The sequence below is a fragment of the Lithobates pipiens genome, unplaced genomic scaffold, assembly GCF_037356315.1.
Source record: "Lithobates pipiens isolate NorthernLeopardFrog02 unplaced genomic scaffold, aLitPip1_a1.2 Scaffold_27, whole genome shotgun sequence".
NCBI classification, from domain to species: Eukaryota; Metazoa; Chordata; class Amphibia; order Anura; family Ranidae; genus Lithobates; species Lithobates pipiens.
Window position 1 is genome coordinate 181932872 of NW_027507788.1, and position 17645 is coordinate 181950516.

The following is a 17645-nucleotide window of genomic DNA, read 5'->3' on the forward strand; positions in this document are numbered from 1 at the left end:
ATCCCTCTAGTCATGCATCCTTGAATTCTATTTGCTTTTCCCACTGTCTGATCACACTGTTCGCTCATTTTGCAATCCTCTGCAATTGCTCATGCTATTAGATCTCTCCATTAGCTTCTTCCCTGACCATAGAGGTCGGGGAATGTGACGACAGAACCCAGAAGTAATGTTTTAGATGTGGCTTCCAGGTTGGGGAGGGGGGGAGTGCAATGAACGGATGTTCTCTGGCCTTCCTCCCCTCTACCCAGGGCCACTGTCATGCCAATTCCCTGTTCTGCTGATGGGAGCCTGGGAAATATACCAGGGGTGCATGTTGGGGGGGGGGGGGGGGGGATAAGCTGTTGCAGGGGTGTGTGGGTAGTAATTGGACAGCTGTACAGGTGACTGATCGCTTCCATCCCACGGAGTGTGTATAAAACCTGCCGCTGTCCATGTATGACCTACTGTATGTCAGTAGCAGCAAAAGGTTTACAGCTGGCAATACACGTTACAAATTGTGTAATTTCATTTCGATTTTCCAAAATGATGTAATATTTAATGCAAAACTAATGTTCACTCTTTAGGGATTAAAGCAGGTTAGCCAAACTACTCTTGGCTATGAAAGTAGAAAAAATAAAAAAAAAACATTTTAGAGATTATTTTAGCCACATAGTCAATTGACACTTTCATTTGAATTTTTTCAATCATTTCATAATCCCAGCTTTGTGCTCTTTTCCTCCTCGGCTCCAGTACTTTTCCTGTAGGTGACTACATGTCCCCCAGATTACAGAACCCCTGTCGTGATCAGTAGAGGCCATCTGGTCTCCAGTAATAGTCCATTGTAAGAACAGGTGGCATTATCAGAGCTCTGGGAAAAGATTACTGAAAAATATTAATGTGGAGCTTAGTGTCCTTACAAGAATAAATGTTTTTCTTGAGATATATAATTATTTTTTTTTCGCCACTGTTAACGGCTACTGGTAGATTTATGGCTGATGAGGATATCTGCCCCTCCAAAAGGGACCAAATAAGATCCCCTTTTTTTTTTTTTTTTTTTTTTTTTTTTTGCGATTTACTTGCACTTTATCTTTTAGATCCCTCTTTTATATTTTTTCCTCTTTTCTTTTATAGAAATTTGTGAAACCCATCTTCACGGATGAATCCTATCTGGAGCTGTACCAGAAGCAGAAGAGGCACCTCAACACCCAGCAGCTATCAGCCTTCCGTCTCCTGTATGCCTGGAGGGACAAGATGGCGCGCCAGGAGGACGAAAGTACAGGGTACGGACAACCAGAGGAGTAAACCATGCAAGAAGAAGCTCTCTAATCTCTGTTTTAGGGTTTCTCACCATCAATTTTGTGTGTTGTTTCAGGTATGTCCTGCCCAATCACATGATGCTCAAGATCTCTGAGGAGCTTCCCAGGTAAGTTATCCCCCCCCCCCCCACTAATAGTAATGAGGCCAAATGGACCTCTTGTCTGTACTAGGCTGTCATTCATGACGCTATTGTTTTCTACTGTGATTGGTAATCGTGATCACATGGTACAGGGCCAATCACAGCTTCCCTGTACCATGTGATTGCTGTGGCTTATCGCAGCAATTGTAGTAGTAAACACTTTAATATTGGATGCCAGCACACAGAGAAATGATTACTTATTACAGTGGTAATCACAGAGTGGTTACTTACCAATCAACATTTCATTTGGGTACAGTGTTGCATGACTGATCTTTAAAGTGTGGCAGCGCTGAAAGTTGACCTGGGCAGGAAGAGGTTAAGTGTCTGGTATTGAAGTGGTTAAAGGAAGCTGCTGTCAATCGCTGTACTGGTGGGCAGGGCAGTGCCTTAGTGTTAAGGGCTTCAGTACTGTTTTGTGCATGGTCCTGACCAGGGGAGTGCACATTAGGGTGACTGGGGCTCCAGAAAGACCCCATTTAGCAGTACAGTCACCCTATAGGAGGAAGTACTATAGGTATCTGTGTGGATGCAAAATTGTTCTGAAAAGCAGGGATTCTCAGAAAAATGTACCAGCAATATGAGAAACGTGTGAATTCTGCTGTTGCATACAATGTATATTTAGTCTTTAAGGGTTTAATAACCCTTCGAGGTGTATACAGCTACCCCTAGATGATAGACATTTGTCAATTGACTCGAGTGCAGTTTGTTTGAACTGTTTCTGTGTGAAATCTGTTTTTGAAATGATTTGTCTCTTCTGTGTTTAGGGAGCCACAGGGCATCATGGCTTGCTGTAACCCAGTGCCACCTCTTGTGAGACAACAAATAAATGAATTAATATTGCTTATTCAGGAAGCCAGAGAGGTCCCGCTACTGAAGGTACAGAGCATTACTTTGAATGTTTTAATATAATGAATTGTTACGGGATGAAGCCAGCCTTGATCATGAGCAGACCTGGCTGCAGGCCGGTACACACACACACACACACGTATGTGTGTGTGTGTGTGTGTGTATGTATATATGTATATATGTATATATATATATATATATATATATATATATATATATATATATATTATAAATTTTATTTTTTATTCCCTCAGTTTAGGCTGATATGTATTCTTCTTGATATTTTTGGTTAAAAAAAACGCAATAAGCATTTATTGTTTTGCGCAAAAGTTATAGCATCTACAAAATAGGGTATAGATTTATGACATTTTATATATATATATATATATATATATATATATATATATATATATATATATATATATATATATATATATATATATATATATAAATTTTTTTATTTTTTTTTTCCCCATTTAAATCGGGATTATACAGCGATCGGTGCTATAAAAATGCACTGATTACTGTATAAATGTCACTTGCAGGGAAGGTGTTAACTGTGTTCCCTAGGTGTGTTTTAACTGTGGGAGGGGTGGATGGGACGGACTAGGAGGAGAGAGAGATCGGTTTTCATACTTAGTATGAACACACAATCTGTCTCCTCTCCCCCTGTGTAAACACTGATACCGTTTTTTGCTCTCGCAAGCGATCGCAGGTGCACGGCAGTCATTGTGCTCGCCCGGGCACTCACAACGTCTCCGGTGGCAAAGGTTCCTCCAGAGGCGCACGCCCCCTAGTGGTCAGGAGGCTAATCCGCCGCAGTTGTTGCGGCGGCTGGTCGGGAAGGGGTTAAAAGAGAAGTATGGTGAGGGTTCCCCCCCCCCCCGATTCGTAGTTGCCTAGGTGGATGCAGCATCGGTCTGATGCTGCATTTGTTCCCTGCTGGCTCTAACACGGAGAACTGAGCAATCAAACTCGGTTCTCAGAGCTCCCTGAGCAGAGAGCTGGTGACTGTCAGCCAGCAGCTTTCTACCCTTGCCCTTCCAAGCTCGTCAGAGCGTTAGGATTTGGAGGGGGCCTCTCACCGTTTCAAAGGCTGAGCCGGGTGCCGATCCCGACCATATGGCCATGAATTTTTCTGAGTTTGGATCGGCTCTGCGACGTCGGCTTCAGCCCGCTGTCTGAAAATGGATCACAGTAGTGCAGAATGAACCACACTCCTGTTAGCCACAGGAGCAATACAGCCAAAAGAGCTTTGGCTGTACTTCTCCTTTTTAAGCAATCGGAGAAGGTCATCCTTCACATGCTAGACACATTTTCAGCTAATGGGAGTATCCTAACTTTTTCAGTTCAACAACTCTGTAGCCAATTGGAGCACTGGGGCCATAAAGCACAAGAGTATTGTGTAATACTAGTTTGTCCCACCATGCTTGGTTTACATGACCAATATTGGCCCATTGTAGTTATTATGGATAGACTAATACTGTGTGTGTGTGTGTTTTTTATTTTTTTTTTGTCTTTTGTTACAGTCAGACGTTATCTCAGCAAAGAAGAAAAGTCCCATGCCAAATTTAGAGGTAAGTTTCATATCCGTCTGCAATTTGTGCAATTTAGTGAGCTACTTTCTGTGAGCTTATTTTCCTTTTCTTACTCAGAAAATAGAGAACCAGCTGTTCGGGCCACATGACACGACCTATTCTCCATATCTACATGACCCGTACACTGGGGCAGGTGAGACATCTGACCACATCTGCTGCCCACTACCTTCAACTGTAAAATTGTTTTCAAACTAACGTGTTCATCAATCTTAAATCTGTATCATTTGTTTCCCAAGCGGTACCATTAGCAGCCGGCAGCCTGTTCAATGATGAGGAGCCAGTCCCTGCAAGACCGCTCAGCCCTGTCAAAGTACTGCCATGCGCCACTATCTCTATATTCAATGTAAGTATCACTGATCGTGCAGGGGGGGTGAGGCTAATGACCTCACCTCTTGCTCTGAAAATCAGTCAGTTCAGCAGGAACCGACCGGTTTTCCGTCTATTTGTACAGCTGTCTGTTCAAAAGAACTAACTTCTGTATAATGTGCAACTGGAATGGAAAACAAGCATTATCAGTACTCGCAGTCAATGGCTGTGAGCTCGGATCAGTGTATTTTGGTGGGGAGTAAGGTGGAGATCAGAATACAGTGTGTCAGCAGGAGAGATCCCTACATCACACACCACTTGTGTTGATGCAGAGATCTGTCACTGTAAAGTGTGTGGCCAGCTTTAGATCCAGGACACTAATAGGTTAATCCTATTTAAGACCAGGCCTTTTCTGACAATTTTTTTATTTATTTATTTTTTTTGTTTTGTTTGCATGAAAACAGCTTTTTTTTTTTGTTTACTAGAAAATTTACACGGAACCCCAAACATAGTGGGTTTTGCATTTTTTTTTTTTTTTTTTCTTTTAGGTCGCATGATATCGGCAGAGCAGTTTTACACTTTAATGAATTTGAATGCACACAAACGCAACATAATACAGGCATACCCCACTTTTAAGTACACAATGGGGTTTATTTTCTAAAGCTAGAAAGTGCAAAATCAGGCTCACTTCTGCATAGAAACCAATGAGCTTCCAGGTTTTATTACCAAAGCTTAATTGAACAAGCCGGGGTTAGAAGCTCATTTGGTTTCTATGCAGAAGTGAGCCTGATTTTGCTCTTTCCAGCTTTAGTAAATAAACCCCATTGTGTGCGTAAAAGTGGGGTACGCCTGTACAAAGTGTTTTGGAAAATGTAAAAGCTGGTGTTATGCCAAGTAAATGGATACCTAATATGTCACGCTTTAAAATGTGCGTGGTTGCGGAATGGCGCCAAACTACGGTATTTAAAAATCTCCATAAGCCATGCTTTAAAAGCCTTACCGTTTACTAATGGAGAGGTACTGAAGTGACCCGGTACTTGAAATATTAATAAAGTGCAAAATGCTCAAGCACTGGTAAAGTGCGTAAATATATATAATAATTAAATCTGTGATGTAAAATAAAAATAAAAGCTGCACCAATTGTAGTGAACCCTCACTTCTAAAATACAAAATTAAAACAAGAATATTAGTGCGCCAATACCATATATGGCACCGTGCCAAACCGAATAAATAAAGTAAATAAAAATCTGTGTGTATAAAAAAAAAAAAAAAAACATAAATACTTCACACAACGTGCTCCATAAATGCATCTAAATAATGAGCCAAATTAAAAAGTCCCCAACCACTATATTAGGCGGGCGGCTGCACAGGGGATGGATGGATCACAAATAATAGTTTATTTTTGCAATCGTAATACTTCCGTGCAATAATTCTAATAAACCTCAACTATAGCAGCTTGCATTTGCATTAAGAGCTTTACAAAAATCAGATTTTGCAGTCTCCTATAGTGAGTCCATAAACCTCATGCCCCTGCAGTGTTCAAACGCTGTGCTGAATGTATCTCTTAACTTTCTAATTTCCTCCTCCTCTTATTTCCACCGTTCACACGCAAAGGAAAAAAGAGAGACAGGGCATAGCGTGATACTGCAAGGAAAAATGAGCTACTTCATACTCGCCGTTCCACTCACAAAACATCTCTTGTTTGGAGCATAGATTGATGGCAACTGTCAGATTATACTCCTCCTCACAGCCTCCCTGTGCTTCACTACACTGCAGGCTTGGCGTCACAGGTCATGTGACATTCTCAAGGGAAATTCGTCAGGAGGAGGAGGAGCCGCCGCCAGTGACGCCAAGTGAAATGCTTTACCACTTCAAAAATGGCGCTGTTTACATCCGGGGAAACTGGAAGTGACAAAGTACAGGTTGCTTCAGGTTTCCTATACCATAGAGCTGATTGGCGAGGCATCGGCTGCTTGTAAAAACAATCCCAGCAGCTAATTAGCTGCGCTAGAATGGCTTTGGGGGGGGGGGAAAAGCTGGCCACCGGCAGAAACAAACAGTACCAGGATGATGCCTGTAGCTGCTCTGATTGCGGACTTCAAGTGGCTATTTTATTAATTGGGATACAGCCTAATACAGATACAATGGGAAGAAAAAGCATGTGAACCCCTAGGAATTCATTAGCTTTATATCAGACCTGCACAATGTTCAGGAGGAATTTTTTGACCATTCCTTTTTCACAAAATTGCTTCAGTTCAGACACATTAGTAAGATGTATGATGTGAACGGCTGTCTTAAGGTCATTCCACGTCATCTCTATGGGGTTCAGGTCTGGGCTCTTTTTGGGCCACTCCATAAAGCATGTTTTCTTTTTCTGAAGCCAGCCCGATTGTGATTGTTACAAATTTTTTTTTACTTCAGAAATACACTAATTCCTTTTTGTTCTCCTTATCAGGATTCTGATGAAACAATGAAGCATGAAAGCGACATCTCAGTAGCAAAGCAAAAGGCCAGAAGTATAATTGAGTCTTTTGACAACCCGTTCCGTATGGTAAGTTATCTGTGCATGAACATCTAAAGACCAGTCACCCTTTAAAGTGTTTCTAAACACTAAAGGGTTTTTTTATTTTTTTCCTACAGTAAGTTCACTATTTGGAAAAATAATAAAGGCACATTTTTTTTTTTTTTTTTACAGGTAAAAAATAATGTGCATTTATTTAGTTTTGCAAATTTTTTTTTTTTTTTTTTAATCTTCTTTTTTTTTTTTTTTTTTTTTTTGCAGCCTGTAAAGTGTTGCACCAGCGATGCCATGCAGATCTGCCAGTGTATCTGCTTGCCCGTACATCCTGTCTGACATTTGACTGGAAACCTGAATGAACTACTACAGTGCTCCACAGCTCCGTGGTAGTTCATTGAAAACTATGACCTTGTTTCCATGCCCAGAGCCCTGTCAGTGATGCGGGCAGAGCCCTGGTCGGTCATGTATTTTTAAAATTGTGACAGCGGGCAGGGAGGGAGAATAACCCTGCTAGCTGTCACAGCGGGGAACTGGGAGGCGCAGGGGCTCGTCTATTTGTAACATGTTATGTTACACCCTGAATATAGGTGTAACCTCTAACATATTATGAAAGGTGAACATATTATCTTTGCATTTTCTGTATTGGGGTAAAAACCTTTGCACTGTATGTTTGCCCTCCCCCTTATGCTGAGCTGTCCTTTTATCAATCCAGTGCTGTGCCCGGTTGCAAGTCTTCTCTCCCTCTCTTCCTGGTCTCACAGGCTTTGCCGATAGCAGCAGGAGCCAATGACTCCCACTGCTATAAATCAAATCCAGTGAGGGGGGTGGGGCTGAACCACACTGTGTCTATGGACACACAGCCCAGCTCTAGAGCAAGCAAACGCATGTGCCCCCATACCAAGCAACTTGCTAGGGAGGCACACAGAAAAGTGGAGGAACAGAGAGCATTGGGGCAGGGGCCCCCAGGAGAGGAGGTGGTAAGGGGGCCACTCTGTGCAATACCATTGCAGAGAGTAGGCAAGTATGAACCAGTGTTTTCTTGTGGTGTAAGCCTTACTTTTATGTAAATTGTTTATCTGAAAAAAAATGCATTTATTTTGATTGAAATGTATTTCAAAGTCTTTCTTTCATCTTTTAGTTCCTTCCATCTGACATCCGAGGTGCCCATGCTTCTCAGGCCGCTAAGCTGGATCCTAACACAAAAATGTTTGAGGTGAGCGCGTTTTAACAAGTTATGTTTGCTCAGAAAACCCTGAAATAGCTACAGAACACAATATATAATTTAGGTCATGGTTCTGATATGTTTTGTTCATTCATCTGTCAAAAAGTTAAAAAAGTACATAACTGTAAGGGGGTGGGGGAGGGGGGTTCGTAGAGGTCTAATACAAAGATTATGTGAGGTGTATGGCTAGCATAGAATTAAACTAGAATATGGCATGCAGTGTATTATGCATGTTGTAACATACATTAGGGGTACAATTTAAAATGGTCTATAAGAACATGTGTGCGGGTATTCTAAAGTGAGCATGGGACCACTCGGTACATTGTGATGATATATTTCCCAACACTGCTGAATGGTCCAAATCTGACTTTAATTCCCCTTCCTACCTTAGATCAGCAACCGCTGGAAGCTTGTGAGTATAGCGCAACAAGAACGGGAAGCAAAGGCCAAGGAAGAGACCAAACAGAAGAGGATGGCAGAAAAAGGTAGGACCTCGTGGGGAGGGGTGCGTGCGGGTGCAGTGGTTTGCAGTATTCAGGGGGATCCTTATTAATGAAGGATTTGCCATTCCCTTTATCTTGGTCATATCTATTTACAGCTGCCAGGAAGAAAGCTGAACAAGAGTTTAAGAGTAATGCTGCCAATCAGACATCTGTGCGTGAGCAGACATCGGTAAGTAAATCTAAAGGTACATTTACAAATTATTTTCCTAATTAATGGATACCGCATAGATAAATATTGGTACTTTGTGAGTGATTAACCACTTCCGGACCCCCTCCGACTACAATGTACTGCAGACAGATGATCCATGCAGGCAAAGCGAAATACTGATGCAGTAATAAGGCTTACCTGTAGGTAAAAAAAAAATCTCCTAAACCTGTACGGTTTAGGAGATATTCCCCTCGCAAGACGCCGGACCCTGTCGGGAAGAAATCTCCCACGCACATGCGCGGGAGTGACGATATCGCGGCTCTGGCCACTCACAGCGCCGGAGCCACAATAACCGGAGGGAACATGTCAGTTTCCTCAGCGTGGATCGGGCCAGATGTCGGGGCCTCATTCTAAGGCAAGTATTTCATAATGAGCTAGTATACTACTAGCTCATTATGCCTTTTCTTTTGCAGGTGAGTAATAAAAAAAATAAATAAATAAATTTAAAAAAAATCAGCGGGTATACAACCGTACAACTGCTTTAATGGTTTTATTTTTGGATTTTTTTTTTATTTTTTTTATTTTTTTTTATTTATATCTCAAAAAATAAACTGGTGGTGATCGAATACCACCAAAAGAAAGCTTGATTTGTGTGAAAACAAATGAGATAGATAGATATATATATATATATATATATATATATATATATATATCTCTCTCTTTTATTTTGTTACAGTGTTGCATGACTGCGCAGTTACCAGTTAAATTAGTGCAGCACTAAATTGGCAAAAAATGGCCTGGTCATTAAGGCAGTAAAACCTTAAGGAACTGAAATGGTTAAAAGGAGTACACTGGTTTATAATACACAAGAAAGCTTATACAGCTCTAGGTGACTGGTCAACAGTGGTTGCCACTCTTCTGTGTTTCAGCCGGTGCAGTAAACTGGCGTGTGACAAAGGGGAAAGTCGCAACACCAACATGCAGTCAATTAATGCATCCAGAAAGTATTCACAAAGCTTCACTGTTTCCACATTTTGTTATATAACAGCCTTATTCCAAAATTGGTTTAAATTCATTCTTTTTCTCAAAATTCTACAAACAATACCCCATAAGGACAACACAATTTTTTTTTGAAATCTTTGCAAATTTATTAAAAATGGGAAAAACATCCCATGTACATAAGTATTCACAGCCTTTGCTATGACACTCAGAATTGAGCTCAGGGGCATCCTGTTTCCACTGATCATCTTGAGATGTTTCTACAACATGATTGGAGTCCACCTGTGGTAAATACAGTTGATCGGACATGATTTGGAAAGGCACACACCTGTCTATATAAGGCCCCACCATTACCGGTGCATGTCAGAGCACAAACTAAGGCTGGCCATACATTATACAATTTTCTTCAATAGATTTTCTTTAGATTTACCAAAACCATATAATATGAGGTCACATCTAAACACTTTCAGTTTGTGTGCAATCAGGTAGGCCTTTGTACTACACAGTTGAAGGTAAATCTAAAGGAAATTGAATAAGAAAATTGTATGGTGTATGGCCAGCTTTAGCCATGAAGTTTCATAGAATTCTGTAGACGTCTGAGAGAGGATTGTATGGAGGCACAGATCTGGGCAAGGGTACAGAAAACTTTCTGCAGCATTGAAGGTCCCAATGAGCACAGTAGCCTCCATCATCCATAAATGGTAGAAGTTTGGAACCACCAGGACTCTTGCTAGAGCAAGCTTCCCAGCCAAACTGAGCAATTGGAGGAGAAGGGCCTTAGTCAGGGAGGTGACCAAGAACCCGATGGTCACTCTGACCAAGCTCCAGCGTTTTTTTTCTGTAGAGAGGAGAACCTTCCAGAAGAACAGCCATCTCTGCAGCACTCTACCAATCAGGCCTCTATGGTAGACTGGCCAGATGTGCCTTTTACTGAGTAGTGGCTTACATGACCCCACCATTCGCCAAAAGGCACCTGAAGGACTCTGACCAAAAGAAACAAAATAATCTGGTCTGATGAAACAAAGATTGAATTCTTAGGCCTGAATGGCAAGTGTCATGTCTGCTCGTCACCTGGCCAATACCATCCCTACAGTGAAGCATGGTGATGGCAGCATCATGCTGTGGAGGTGTGTGTGTGTGTGTGTGTGTGTGTGTGTGTGTGTGTGTGTGTGTGTGTGTGTGTGTGTGTGTGTGTGTGTGTGTGTGTTTGTTTGGAACTGGGAGACTAGTCAGGATTGAGGGAAAGATGAATGCAACAATGTACAGTGACATCCTTGCTGAAAACTTACTCCAGAGTGCCCTGCACCTCATACTGGGGCAAAGGTTCATTTTCCAACAGGAGAACTACCCTAAGCACACAGCCAAGATAACAAAGGAGTGGCTACGGGACAACTCTGTGTGAATGTCCTTTAGTGGCCCAGCCAGAGACCAGACTTGAACCCGAACGTATCTGGAATGGTCTGAAAATGGCTGTGCACCAACCCTCCCCATCCAACCTGATTGAGCTTGAGAGATCCTGCAAAGAAGAATGGGAGAAACCTCCCAAAAATAGGCGTGCCAAGCTTGTAGCATCATACTCAGACTTGAGGCTGTAATTGGTGCCAAAGGGGCTTCACCAAAGTATTGAGCAAAGGCTGTGAATAATTATGTACATGGGATTTTTTTTTTGCAAAGATTTCAAAGAAACATTCACAGTGTCCTTATTGGGTATTGTTTGTAGAATTTTGAGGATAATAATTGAATCCACTCTGGAGTAAGGTTGTAACAAAATGTGGAAAAAGTGAAGCGCTGTGAATACTTTCTGGTTGCATTGTAATACAGTGGTACAGAATCCCCTTTTCTGTGCTTTTAATACAGTTGCCAGACCATATAACGGGGAGAAAAATAAAATGTGTGTGTTTATTTGAATCCTGAGTAATTTTACTCTTACAAATGACTTGTGTTCATATACAAGCACAGGATCATGTTATGTGCAGTGCAGCTGATCACAAAATTGTCAGTCTAGGTTAGATGGGTTTTGGAGCACCCACCACATATGCAGCCTGGTACGCTGTAATGTATTATGTTTTTTGTTTTTTTTGTTCTTGGCTTTATATGCCTCTTTCTTTTCCACAGCAGGAGGATGCAAGCAGGAAGCGTGAGAGAATAGCCAGCGAGCCAGGAGCTGAAACCAAAAAATCGGACAAGAAGAGGTTAAAACAGGTGGAGAAGGCAGAGGAGGAAGCGGCTATGGCCAAGGTTCCCTTCATTCCCTTCGACTACAGCAAGTCGGATTTCAAGGTGTTTGCAGGTGAGTAGAGGTCATTTATGGGCAGACATTACTCTCTCATCTCTCTTCCTCGCCAAGCTTGACCCTTGAGTTATTGTATTTCCCATACAGGTAGCAGCCGTGTGGAAGGTCGGTCTGAGTTTGACCCAAATAAACAAGCGCAGTCAGGAAAAGTAAGTACCATAAATGATCTTAAATGCTTTCTGTATTCCAGCAATTGGGCTTTGTTTTATGTTTTGTATATATGTTAAAGTGACAGAGCCATATTAAGAGGTGACAGATCAAGGTGCCACTTTACCCTTTGTGTGGGGGATTTTCTTGTATTTTGGGGCTTCACTATTCTGAGTTGGTGCTGTTTTCCTAAGATTTGGAGGAAGGGCCCGTTGATGCTGATAAACATCCAGACACTGAATATCTATAAATAATATATGTATACAGGGCGCAGGTTGTCCCGTCCCTAATCTACATGCAGGGTGCCGGACACATGGATTCCAATGAGGTGCGGGCTCTAATTGGCTTCAATAAAGGCTGCTCCCTGAGCCCACCCAGTTGTGTGACAATAGCAAAGTAATATTCGCTATTTTTCTTCCTGATTCTCCTCCAAGCTAGTCAGGAAGTCGGTTCTGAGACCGATTGGCTGAGAGGAGAAGCAATCCTCCTATTGGGCGCGGAGGAGGAGGTCACTCATTGGTGGGGTTTTAGGTGAGGATCGGGATTGCTCCAGAGATGGCAGCTCAGGCAGGAGGAGGGGGTGGCGTTCAGAGATCATGGTGATCCAGGTTCAGAGATTGTACAGGAGCTGCAGGATGAACACATCGCAGGAGAAGGATTACCTCTCGGAGCGGCAAATCCCTGGACTGTTTGAGGTGTCTGTCCCTGCAGTGTGGGATCGCTGTCTGTGTGATCTGATCGGTGAGCTTGGTGTTGTGCAGTCCAATGTTTTGCTGATGCAGATGTATGTAGTGATCCCTTTATAATGACTTATCTTCTGCTGTATACACTATGGCAGTGAATTGCTGGGGGGGGGGGGTTGTATTTCCTCCTTATGTGGGGGTCCTTGGAGTGTATGGGGTGATTTTTACTCGTATTTATTGAATTATGTCTGATTAGAAAAGTTAATGCAATGACTAAATATACCATCAGTCACCAGTGTGTGTGTGTGTGTGTGTGTGTGTGTGTGTGTGTGTGTGTGTGTGTAAAATGGGGCTTCCACCTGCAGCTAATAGCTGGGAACTTCTGGTCCATTCACAAGTGGCATAAACTGTGCCTACCTCTCTCTCATGGGCCCCCTGCATCACAGGGCCTGGTTGCGGTCACGACTGCTGCACCCCCTATAGTTACGCCCCTGGCACCTGTGAAGATTAATGCCCCATACACACGATCAGAAAATCGTATGAAAAATGCCCATTTCAGAGTGATCGTACGATAATCTGATTGTTAGTACAGCGCTTTCGAGAGCCAAACAGGTCAGTTCATTCGATTTATAATTTGATCGGCCATGCGCAAAAAAATTTTTTCGTGCTATGCCAGATCGTACAATTTTCCTTTTAATCAGTACAGCTGTTTGAAAATGCAATACAAATGCATTACAAACACATGACATCACTTCCAAATTTGTATTCTGTTGTGCACAAATTTTCGTTACTTTAGTAAACTCATCAGATTTGATCTGAGATTAGCGTGCAAAATGAATGATCATTCGTCCGATAATCTCATTGTGTGTACCGTGCATTAGGTGCCAATTTTTTTTTTTCTTTCTTTTATTTCCTACCATTAGTGACAGGGTTGCTTGAAAATGCACTTAATTTTTGGGGCAGCGTCTATTGTCTAACCTGTAGAAAAAAAAAAAAACTGGGCGAGGGTGTGTTGGGGGTCTAAAAAAATTATAATTCTAAACTAGGGGCATCGTATTCAGAATGCACTTAAAATATTTAGAGAGGAACAGGAAAGAACTTGCAATAGACACCTAAATGGGATCTGATGGCTGCATTGACATTTTCTGCCCCCCCCTTTCCTTACAGCAGAAGAATACTTCAGGCAAGAAACGACATCAATCCGTCGGAAACAAAAGTATGTCCTTTATGGCAGAGAAGTCCAATCGGTAAGTGGCATCTCTTCTACTTTTATATTGCAATAAAAAGTAGATAAGGTTTAATAAAGACACAATTCTTAGCAGCAGTGTTAATTTTGGCAGCAAATTTCTATTTAGTTTTAGTCTTAGGACTAAAATGGCATTTTAGTTTTTTAGTCCCATTTTTAGTCTTCTGAAATTTTTTTAGTCGTATTTAGTCGTCTAAATCTCCAGTACGTTTTAGTAGTCTAAAATCTCATGGATGTAATTCAATTGCAATGCATTAGTTAACAATTCTCTACAACTTGCAAACTTATTATATACTGCTGGAGTGAAAAATTGAATGTTATTTACTATTACATTGAGGTATGAACATGCACTACAGACCAGTGTTCGTTTTGAAGTCAAATTTCAATTTAGTTTTAGTCTTAGTCTTTTGACTAAAATTCCATTTTAGTTTGTCCCATTTTAGTCTTTTGAATAAAATGCCATTTTAGTTTTAGTCGTATTTTAGTCATTTCACTTGTTTTAGTTGTGTTTTAGTCGACTAAAAAAATAATTTAGGTCGACTAAAATATTTTAGTCGCAGAAAATTAACACTGCTTAGCAGGTTGTGGTGGTGTTCAAAATGAATCTCAATGCGTAGATGTAAATGGGCCCTGAAACTGCCCCCCTCCCCCCTCCTGCCCAGGCCAATTTTCAGCGCTGTCTCACAGTTGGGCGGTCATGCACTATACCCAAGTGAAAATGTTATAATTTTTTTCATACGAATAGCGTTTTCTTTTGGTGGTAATTGATCATCACTACAATTTTTTTTTTTTTTTTTTTTGCAGTACAGCATTGTCCTATAACTGGTGTGGCTTTTGTTTTTTTTTTTTATATCTCTATAATCTAAAATATGTATATGTATGTGTGTGTGTGTATATATATATATATATATATATATATATATATATATATATATAATGTATATATTAATCTGTGTCCTGCAGTGCCATCTATGAGTGCAGCCTATCGGTGGTAATTAAATACCACCAAAAGAAAGCGCTATTTGTGTGTGTGGGGGGGGGGGGGGGAATGATAAAAATGTCATATGGGTGCAGTGTTGCATGACTGCAATTGTCATTCAAAGTATGACAGCGCTGAAAATTGGGCTGGGCAGGAAGGGGGAGGGGGGTATAAGTGCTCAGTAAGCAAGAGGTTAATAATCCCAAATAGTCTGCAAAATGCAACAAGTGTCCAAAAAATTTGGCAATCATTCACACTATATATAAAGTGACAAAAGTGCTTCCATGCAAAAAAAGGTCCCCAGAATGCCTTTGGTAAATGGAATGTCATCAGAACAACCCTTTGAGGATTGCGGCAGCCTTCCATCGGTTAATGGCATAACATCAGAATAACATTTACAGGGGCTCCCCGCAATCATCTGGCATCTCTTCCACAGAGGCAATAATTCCTCACATCAAACCTGGTCAAAAGGGTGTTCACCACACAGACCGAGGAGAAGTTCATTGTGTAGTCATTTATTGTAAAATACTAGTACTAAAAAAAGTGCAGAAATGGCTGCCGGTCCCAAGAACAGGATGCCTCAGGCTCGTTTACAACTTTGAGGGTTTGAATGCTGCAAAGATCACCGCGCAGCATGTTCCCCAAGTCTCAAATGTAATTATAAATGTATACTTTTGATATAGGTCCTGGGCCTTATATATATATATATATATATATATATATATATATATATATATATATATATATATATATATATATATATATATATATATATATATATATATATATATATATATATATATATATATATATATATATATATGCATGCATACATACATACATACATACATACATACATACAATTAAAAAAATGTTTAAGTTGCATCATAGTTTATCTTGCATCAAATTTTGATCTTCCTTCCTTTTTTTCTTTTTTTTTTTTTTTTTTTCTTCCCTTTCCCCCCAAAGGCTTCGTTCACACAGGTGTGTACTATTCCATACACCCGTGCATAGGGCAGTCTTTATCTGCATGGAAGGCACAGGTGTTCCATGTAGGCAGCCTGTTCAGATCAATGATAGGTGGCTGGCTGCACACATCTGCAAACACATCTCCAGTGCAAATCGATGCGGAACCGATGTATGCATTATAAAATAGACTGCATTTTGATCTATGCATCAGTCCCACATGGCTGTAGCTATTGTGGATACACTTGGAGATCTGTCCAACTGTCTGCCTGTCATTGATTTGGACATGCTACCTGTAAGCGGGTGCACGGAACACCTGTGCCTTCCTTGCGGGTAAAGAAATCCCTTTGCATGGGTGTATGGAACAGTACGTCTATTAGAATGAGGTCTAAGGAAGAATTGAGCTGTTGGAGTTTTATGCACATTTCTTTTACTTCCAGGGGCTTCAAACACAGTTGGCCGAGGAGATAAGAACTGCCCCCTGTGGGTTGGACATGGAACTGTTGAATTAATTACTGCTTGGGTTTTGTTTGTTTTTTTTGTTTTTTAAATAAACTTTTAATCAACTGAAGCACCTTCTGGCTTTATGTTCAGTTTGTTTTTGCTACACTAAGGCCTCATGCACACTGGACGTCCTAAAAAACACCAGTAGCTTTGCAGCGAGTCCTCCCTCCTCCTCACCCCCCCCCCCCTCCTCTTTCTTCTCATTTGTGACGTTGGAGCATTTTTACAGCTAAACTCCTCATAACCCACTTGTTTTGGGTTTTACAGCCAAAAGCCATTAAAGTGGTTGTAAACCCTTTACAACCACTTTAACCTACAGGTACGCCTAGATTAAGGCTTACCTGTAGGTGCTTGAAATATCCCAGACCTGCACGGTCTAGGAGATATTTGCAAATCTCCGTACAGCGATTTCTTCTGCGCATGCATCAGAGATGGAAAGGGCGCACTGTGCCTTTTTTCTAGCTCGGGGCATGCCGTTTAAAGGCGGCTCCGGCACGCGTGCATGGAAGTGATGTCACATGACTCCGGCCAGTCATGGAGCTGGAGTTTGCGGCCCCGGAAGGAAGAGAGATGAAGCATGGACGCTTGCTACTAGCGAGGAAGACGGGGACATCGCAGGCTTCTTCTGCAGGTAAGTGACACATAATGGGCTACTATGCGATGCATAGTAGCCCATTTATGCTTTACCTTTGCAGGGAAACAAAGGAAGTAACACCCATCAGGATGCATGGACACATAGGATAACATCCTGGAGAGTTTGACTGTAGAAAAAAAACATCTGAAGCCAAAAACTTCCAGTGTGCACGAGGCCTTATACTGCACCGTGTATTTCATCCACTGAAACAACCAGCTATTTCCTCCTGTTTGTTTTATTTTTTATTTTCTGCTGTTCTTCCTGTTCTTGTTTTCTTCTGTTCTATGAAACTGAGATGTCCTATATAATTTTTATCCAAGACAAATGCTGGTTGCCCACACCACAGTTTAATTCCGCTTTAGAAATGGTAATAAATGGTTCAGAATAGGTGCCTTTTTTTATTTTCAATTTTTTTTTTTTTTAAGATTGTATTTTTTATTGAAAGTGTTTTACAATCAAAACGGGGAGATTACAATGGTTCTAGGTTGTATGAACCTTGGGGAATGTGATCAACTGCCTGGTTTTTACCGTTGCCTCTGTGAAGAGAGACCCAAGTGTCAATAAAGCACGTAAAGTGGAGATTGGTGGGTAAAGAAGCAGGAACATGACTGTCAAGGG

General features: G+C 41.3%; 1 protein-coding gene across 2 annotated transcripts in view; it reads left to right on the forward strand.

Annotated features, from left to right (window-relative positions):
* EXOSC10 (exosome component 10) overlaps nucleotides 1-16460 on the forward strand; it is a 36517-nt gene extending 20057 nt beyond the window's left edge. The window contains exons 12-25 of one of the 2 annotated variants that reach the window (XM_077457976.1): nucleotides 1111-1259; nucleotides 1352-1402; nucleotides 2200-2311; nucleotides 3811-3858; nucleotides 3937-4012; nucleotides 4116-4222; nucleotides 6641-6736; nucleotides 7842-7916; nucleotides 8317-8410; nucleotides 8524-8597; nucleotides 11691-11865; nucleotides 11956-12017; nucleotides 13866-13945; nucleotides 16330-16460. In XM_077457976.1, coding sequence (XP_077314102.1) covers nucleotides 1111-1259; nucleotides 1352-1402; nucleotides 2200-2311; nucleotides 3811-3858; nucleotides 3937-4012; nucleotides 4116-4222; nucleotides 6641-6736; nucleotides 7842-7916; nucleotides 8317-8410; nucleotides 8524-8597; nucleotides 11691-11865; nucleotides 11956-12017; nucleotides 13866-13945; nucleotides 16330-16360 — 1230 coding nt within the window. In that variant the 3' untranslated portion in view covers nucleotides 16361-16460. The remainder of the gene's footprint in view (nucleotides 1-1110; nucleotides 1260-1351; nucleotides 1403-2199; nucleotides 2312-3810; nucleotides 3859-3936; nucleotides 4013-4115; nucleotides 4223-6640; nucleotides 6737-7841; nucleotides 7917-8316; nucleotides 8411-8523; nucleotides 8598-11690; nucleotides 11866-11955; nucleotides 12018-13865; nucleotides 13946-16329) is intronic. The other variant, XM_077457977.1, reaches the window with a different exon arrangement.
* The last annotated feature ends 1185 nt before the right edge of the window (nucleotides 16461-17645 follow it).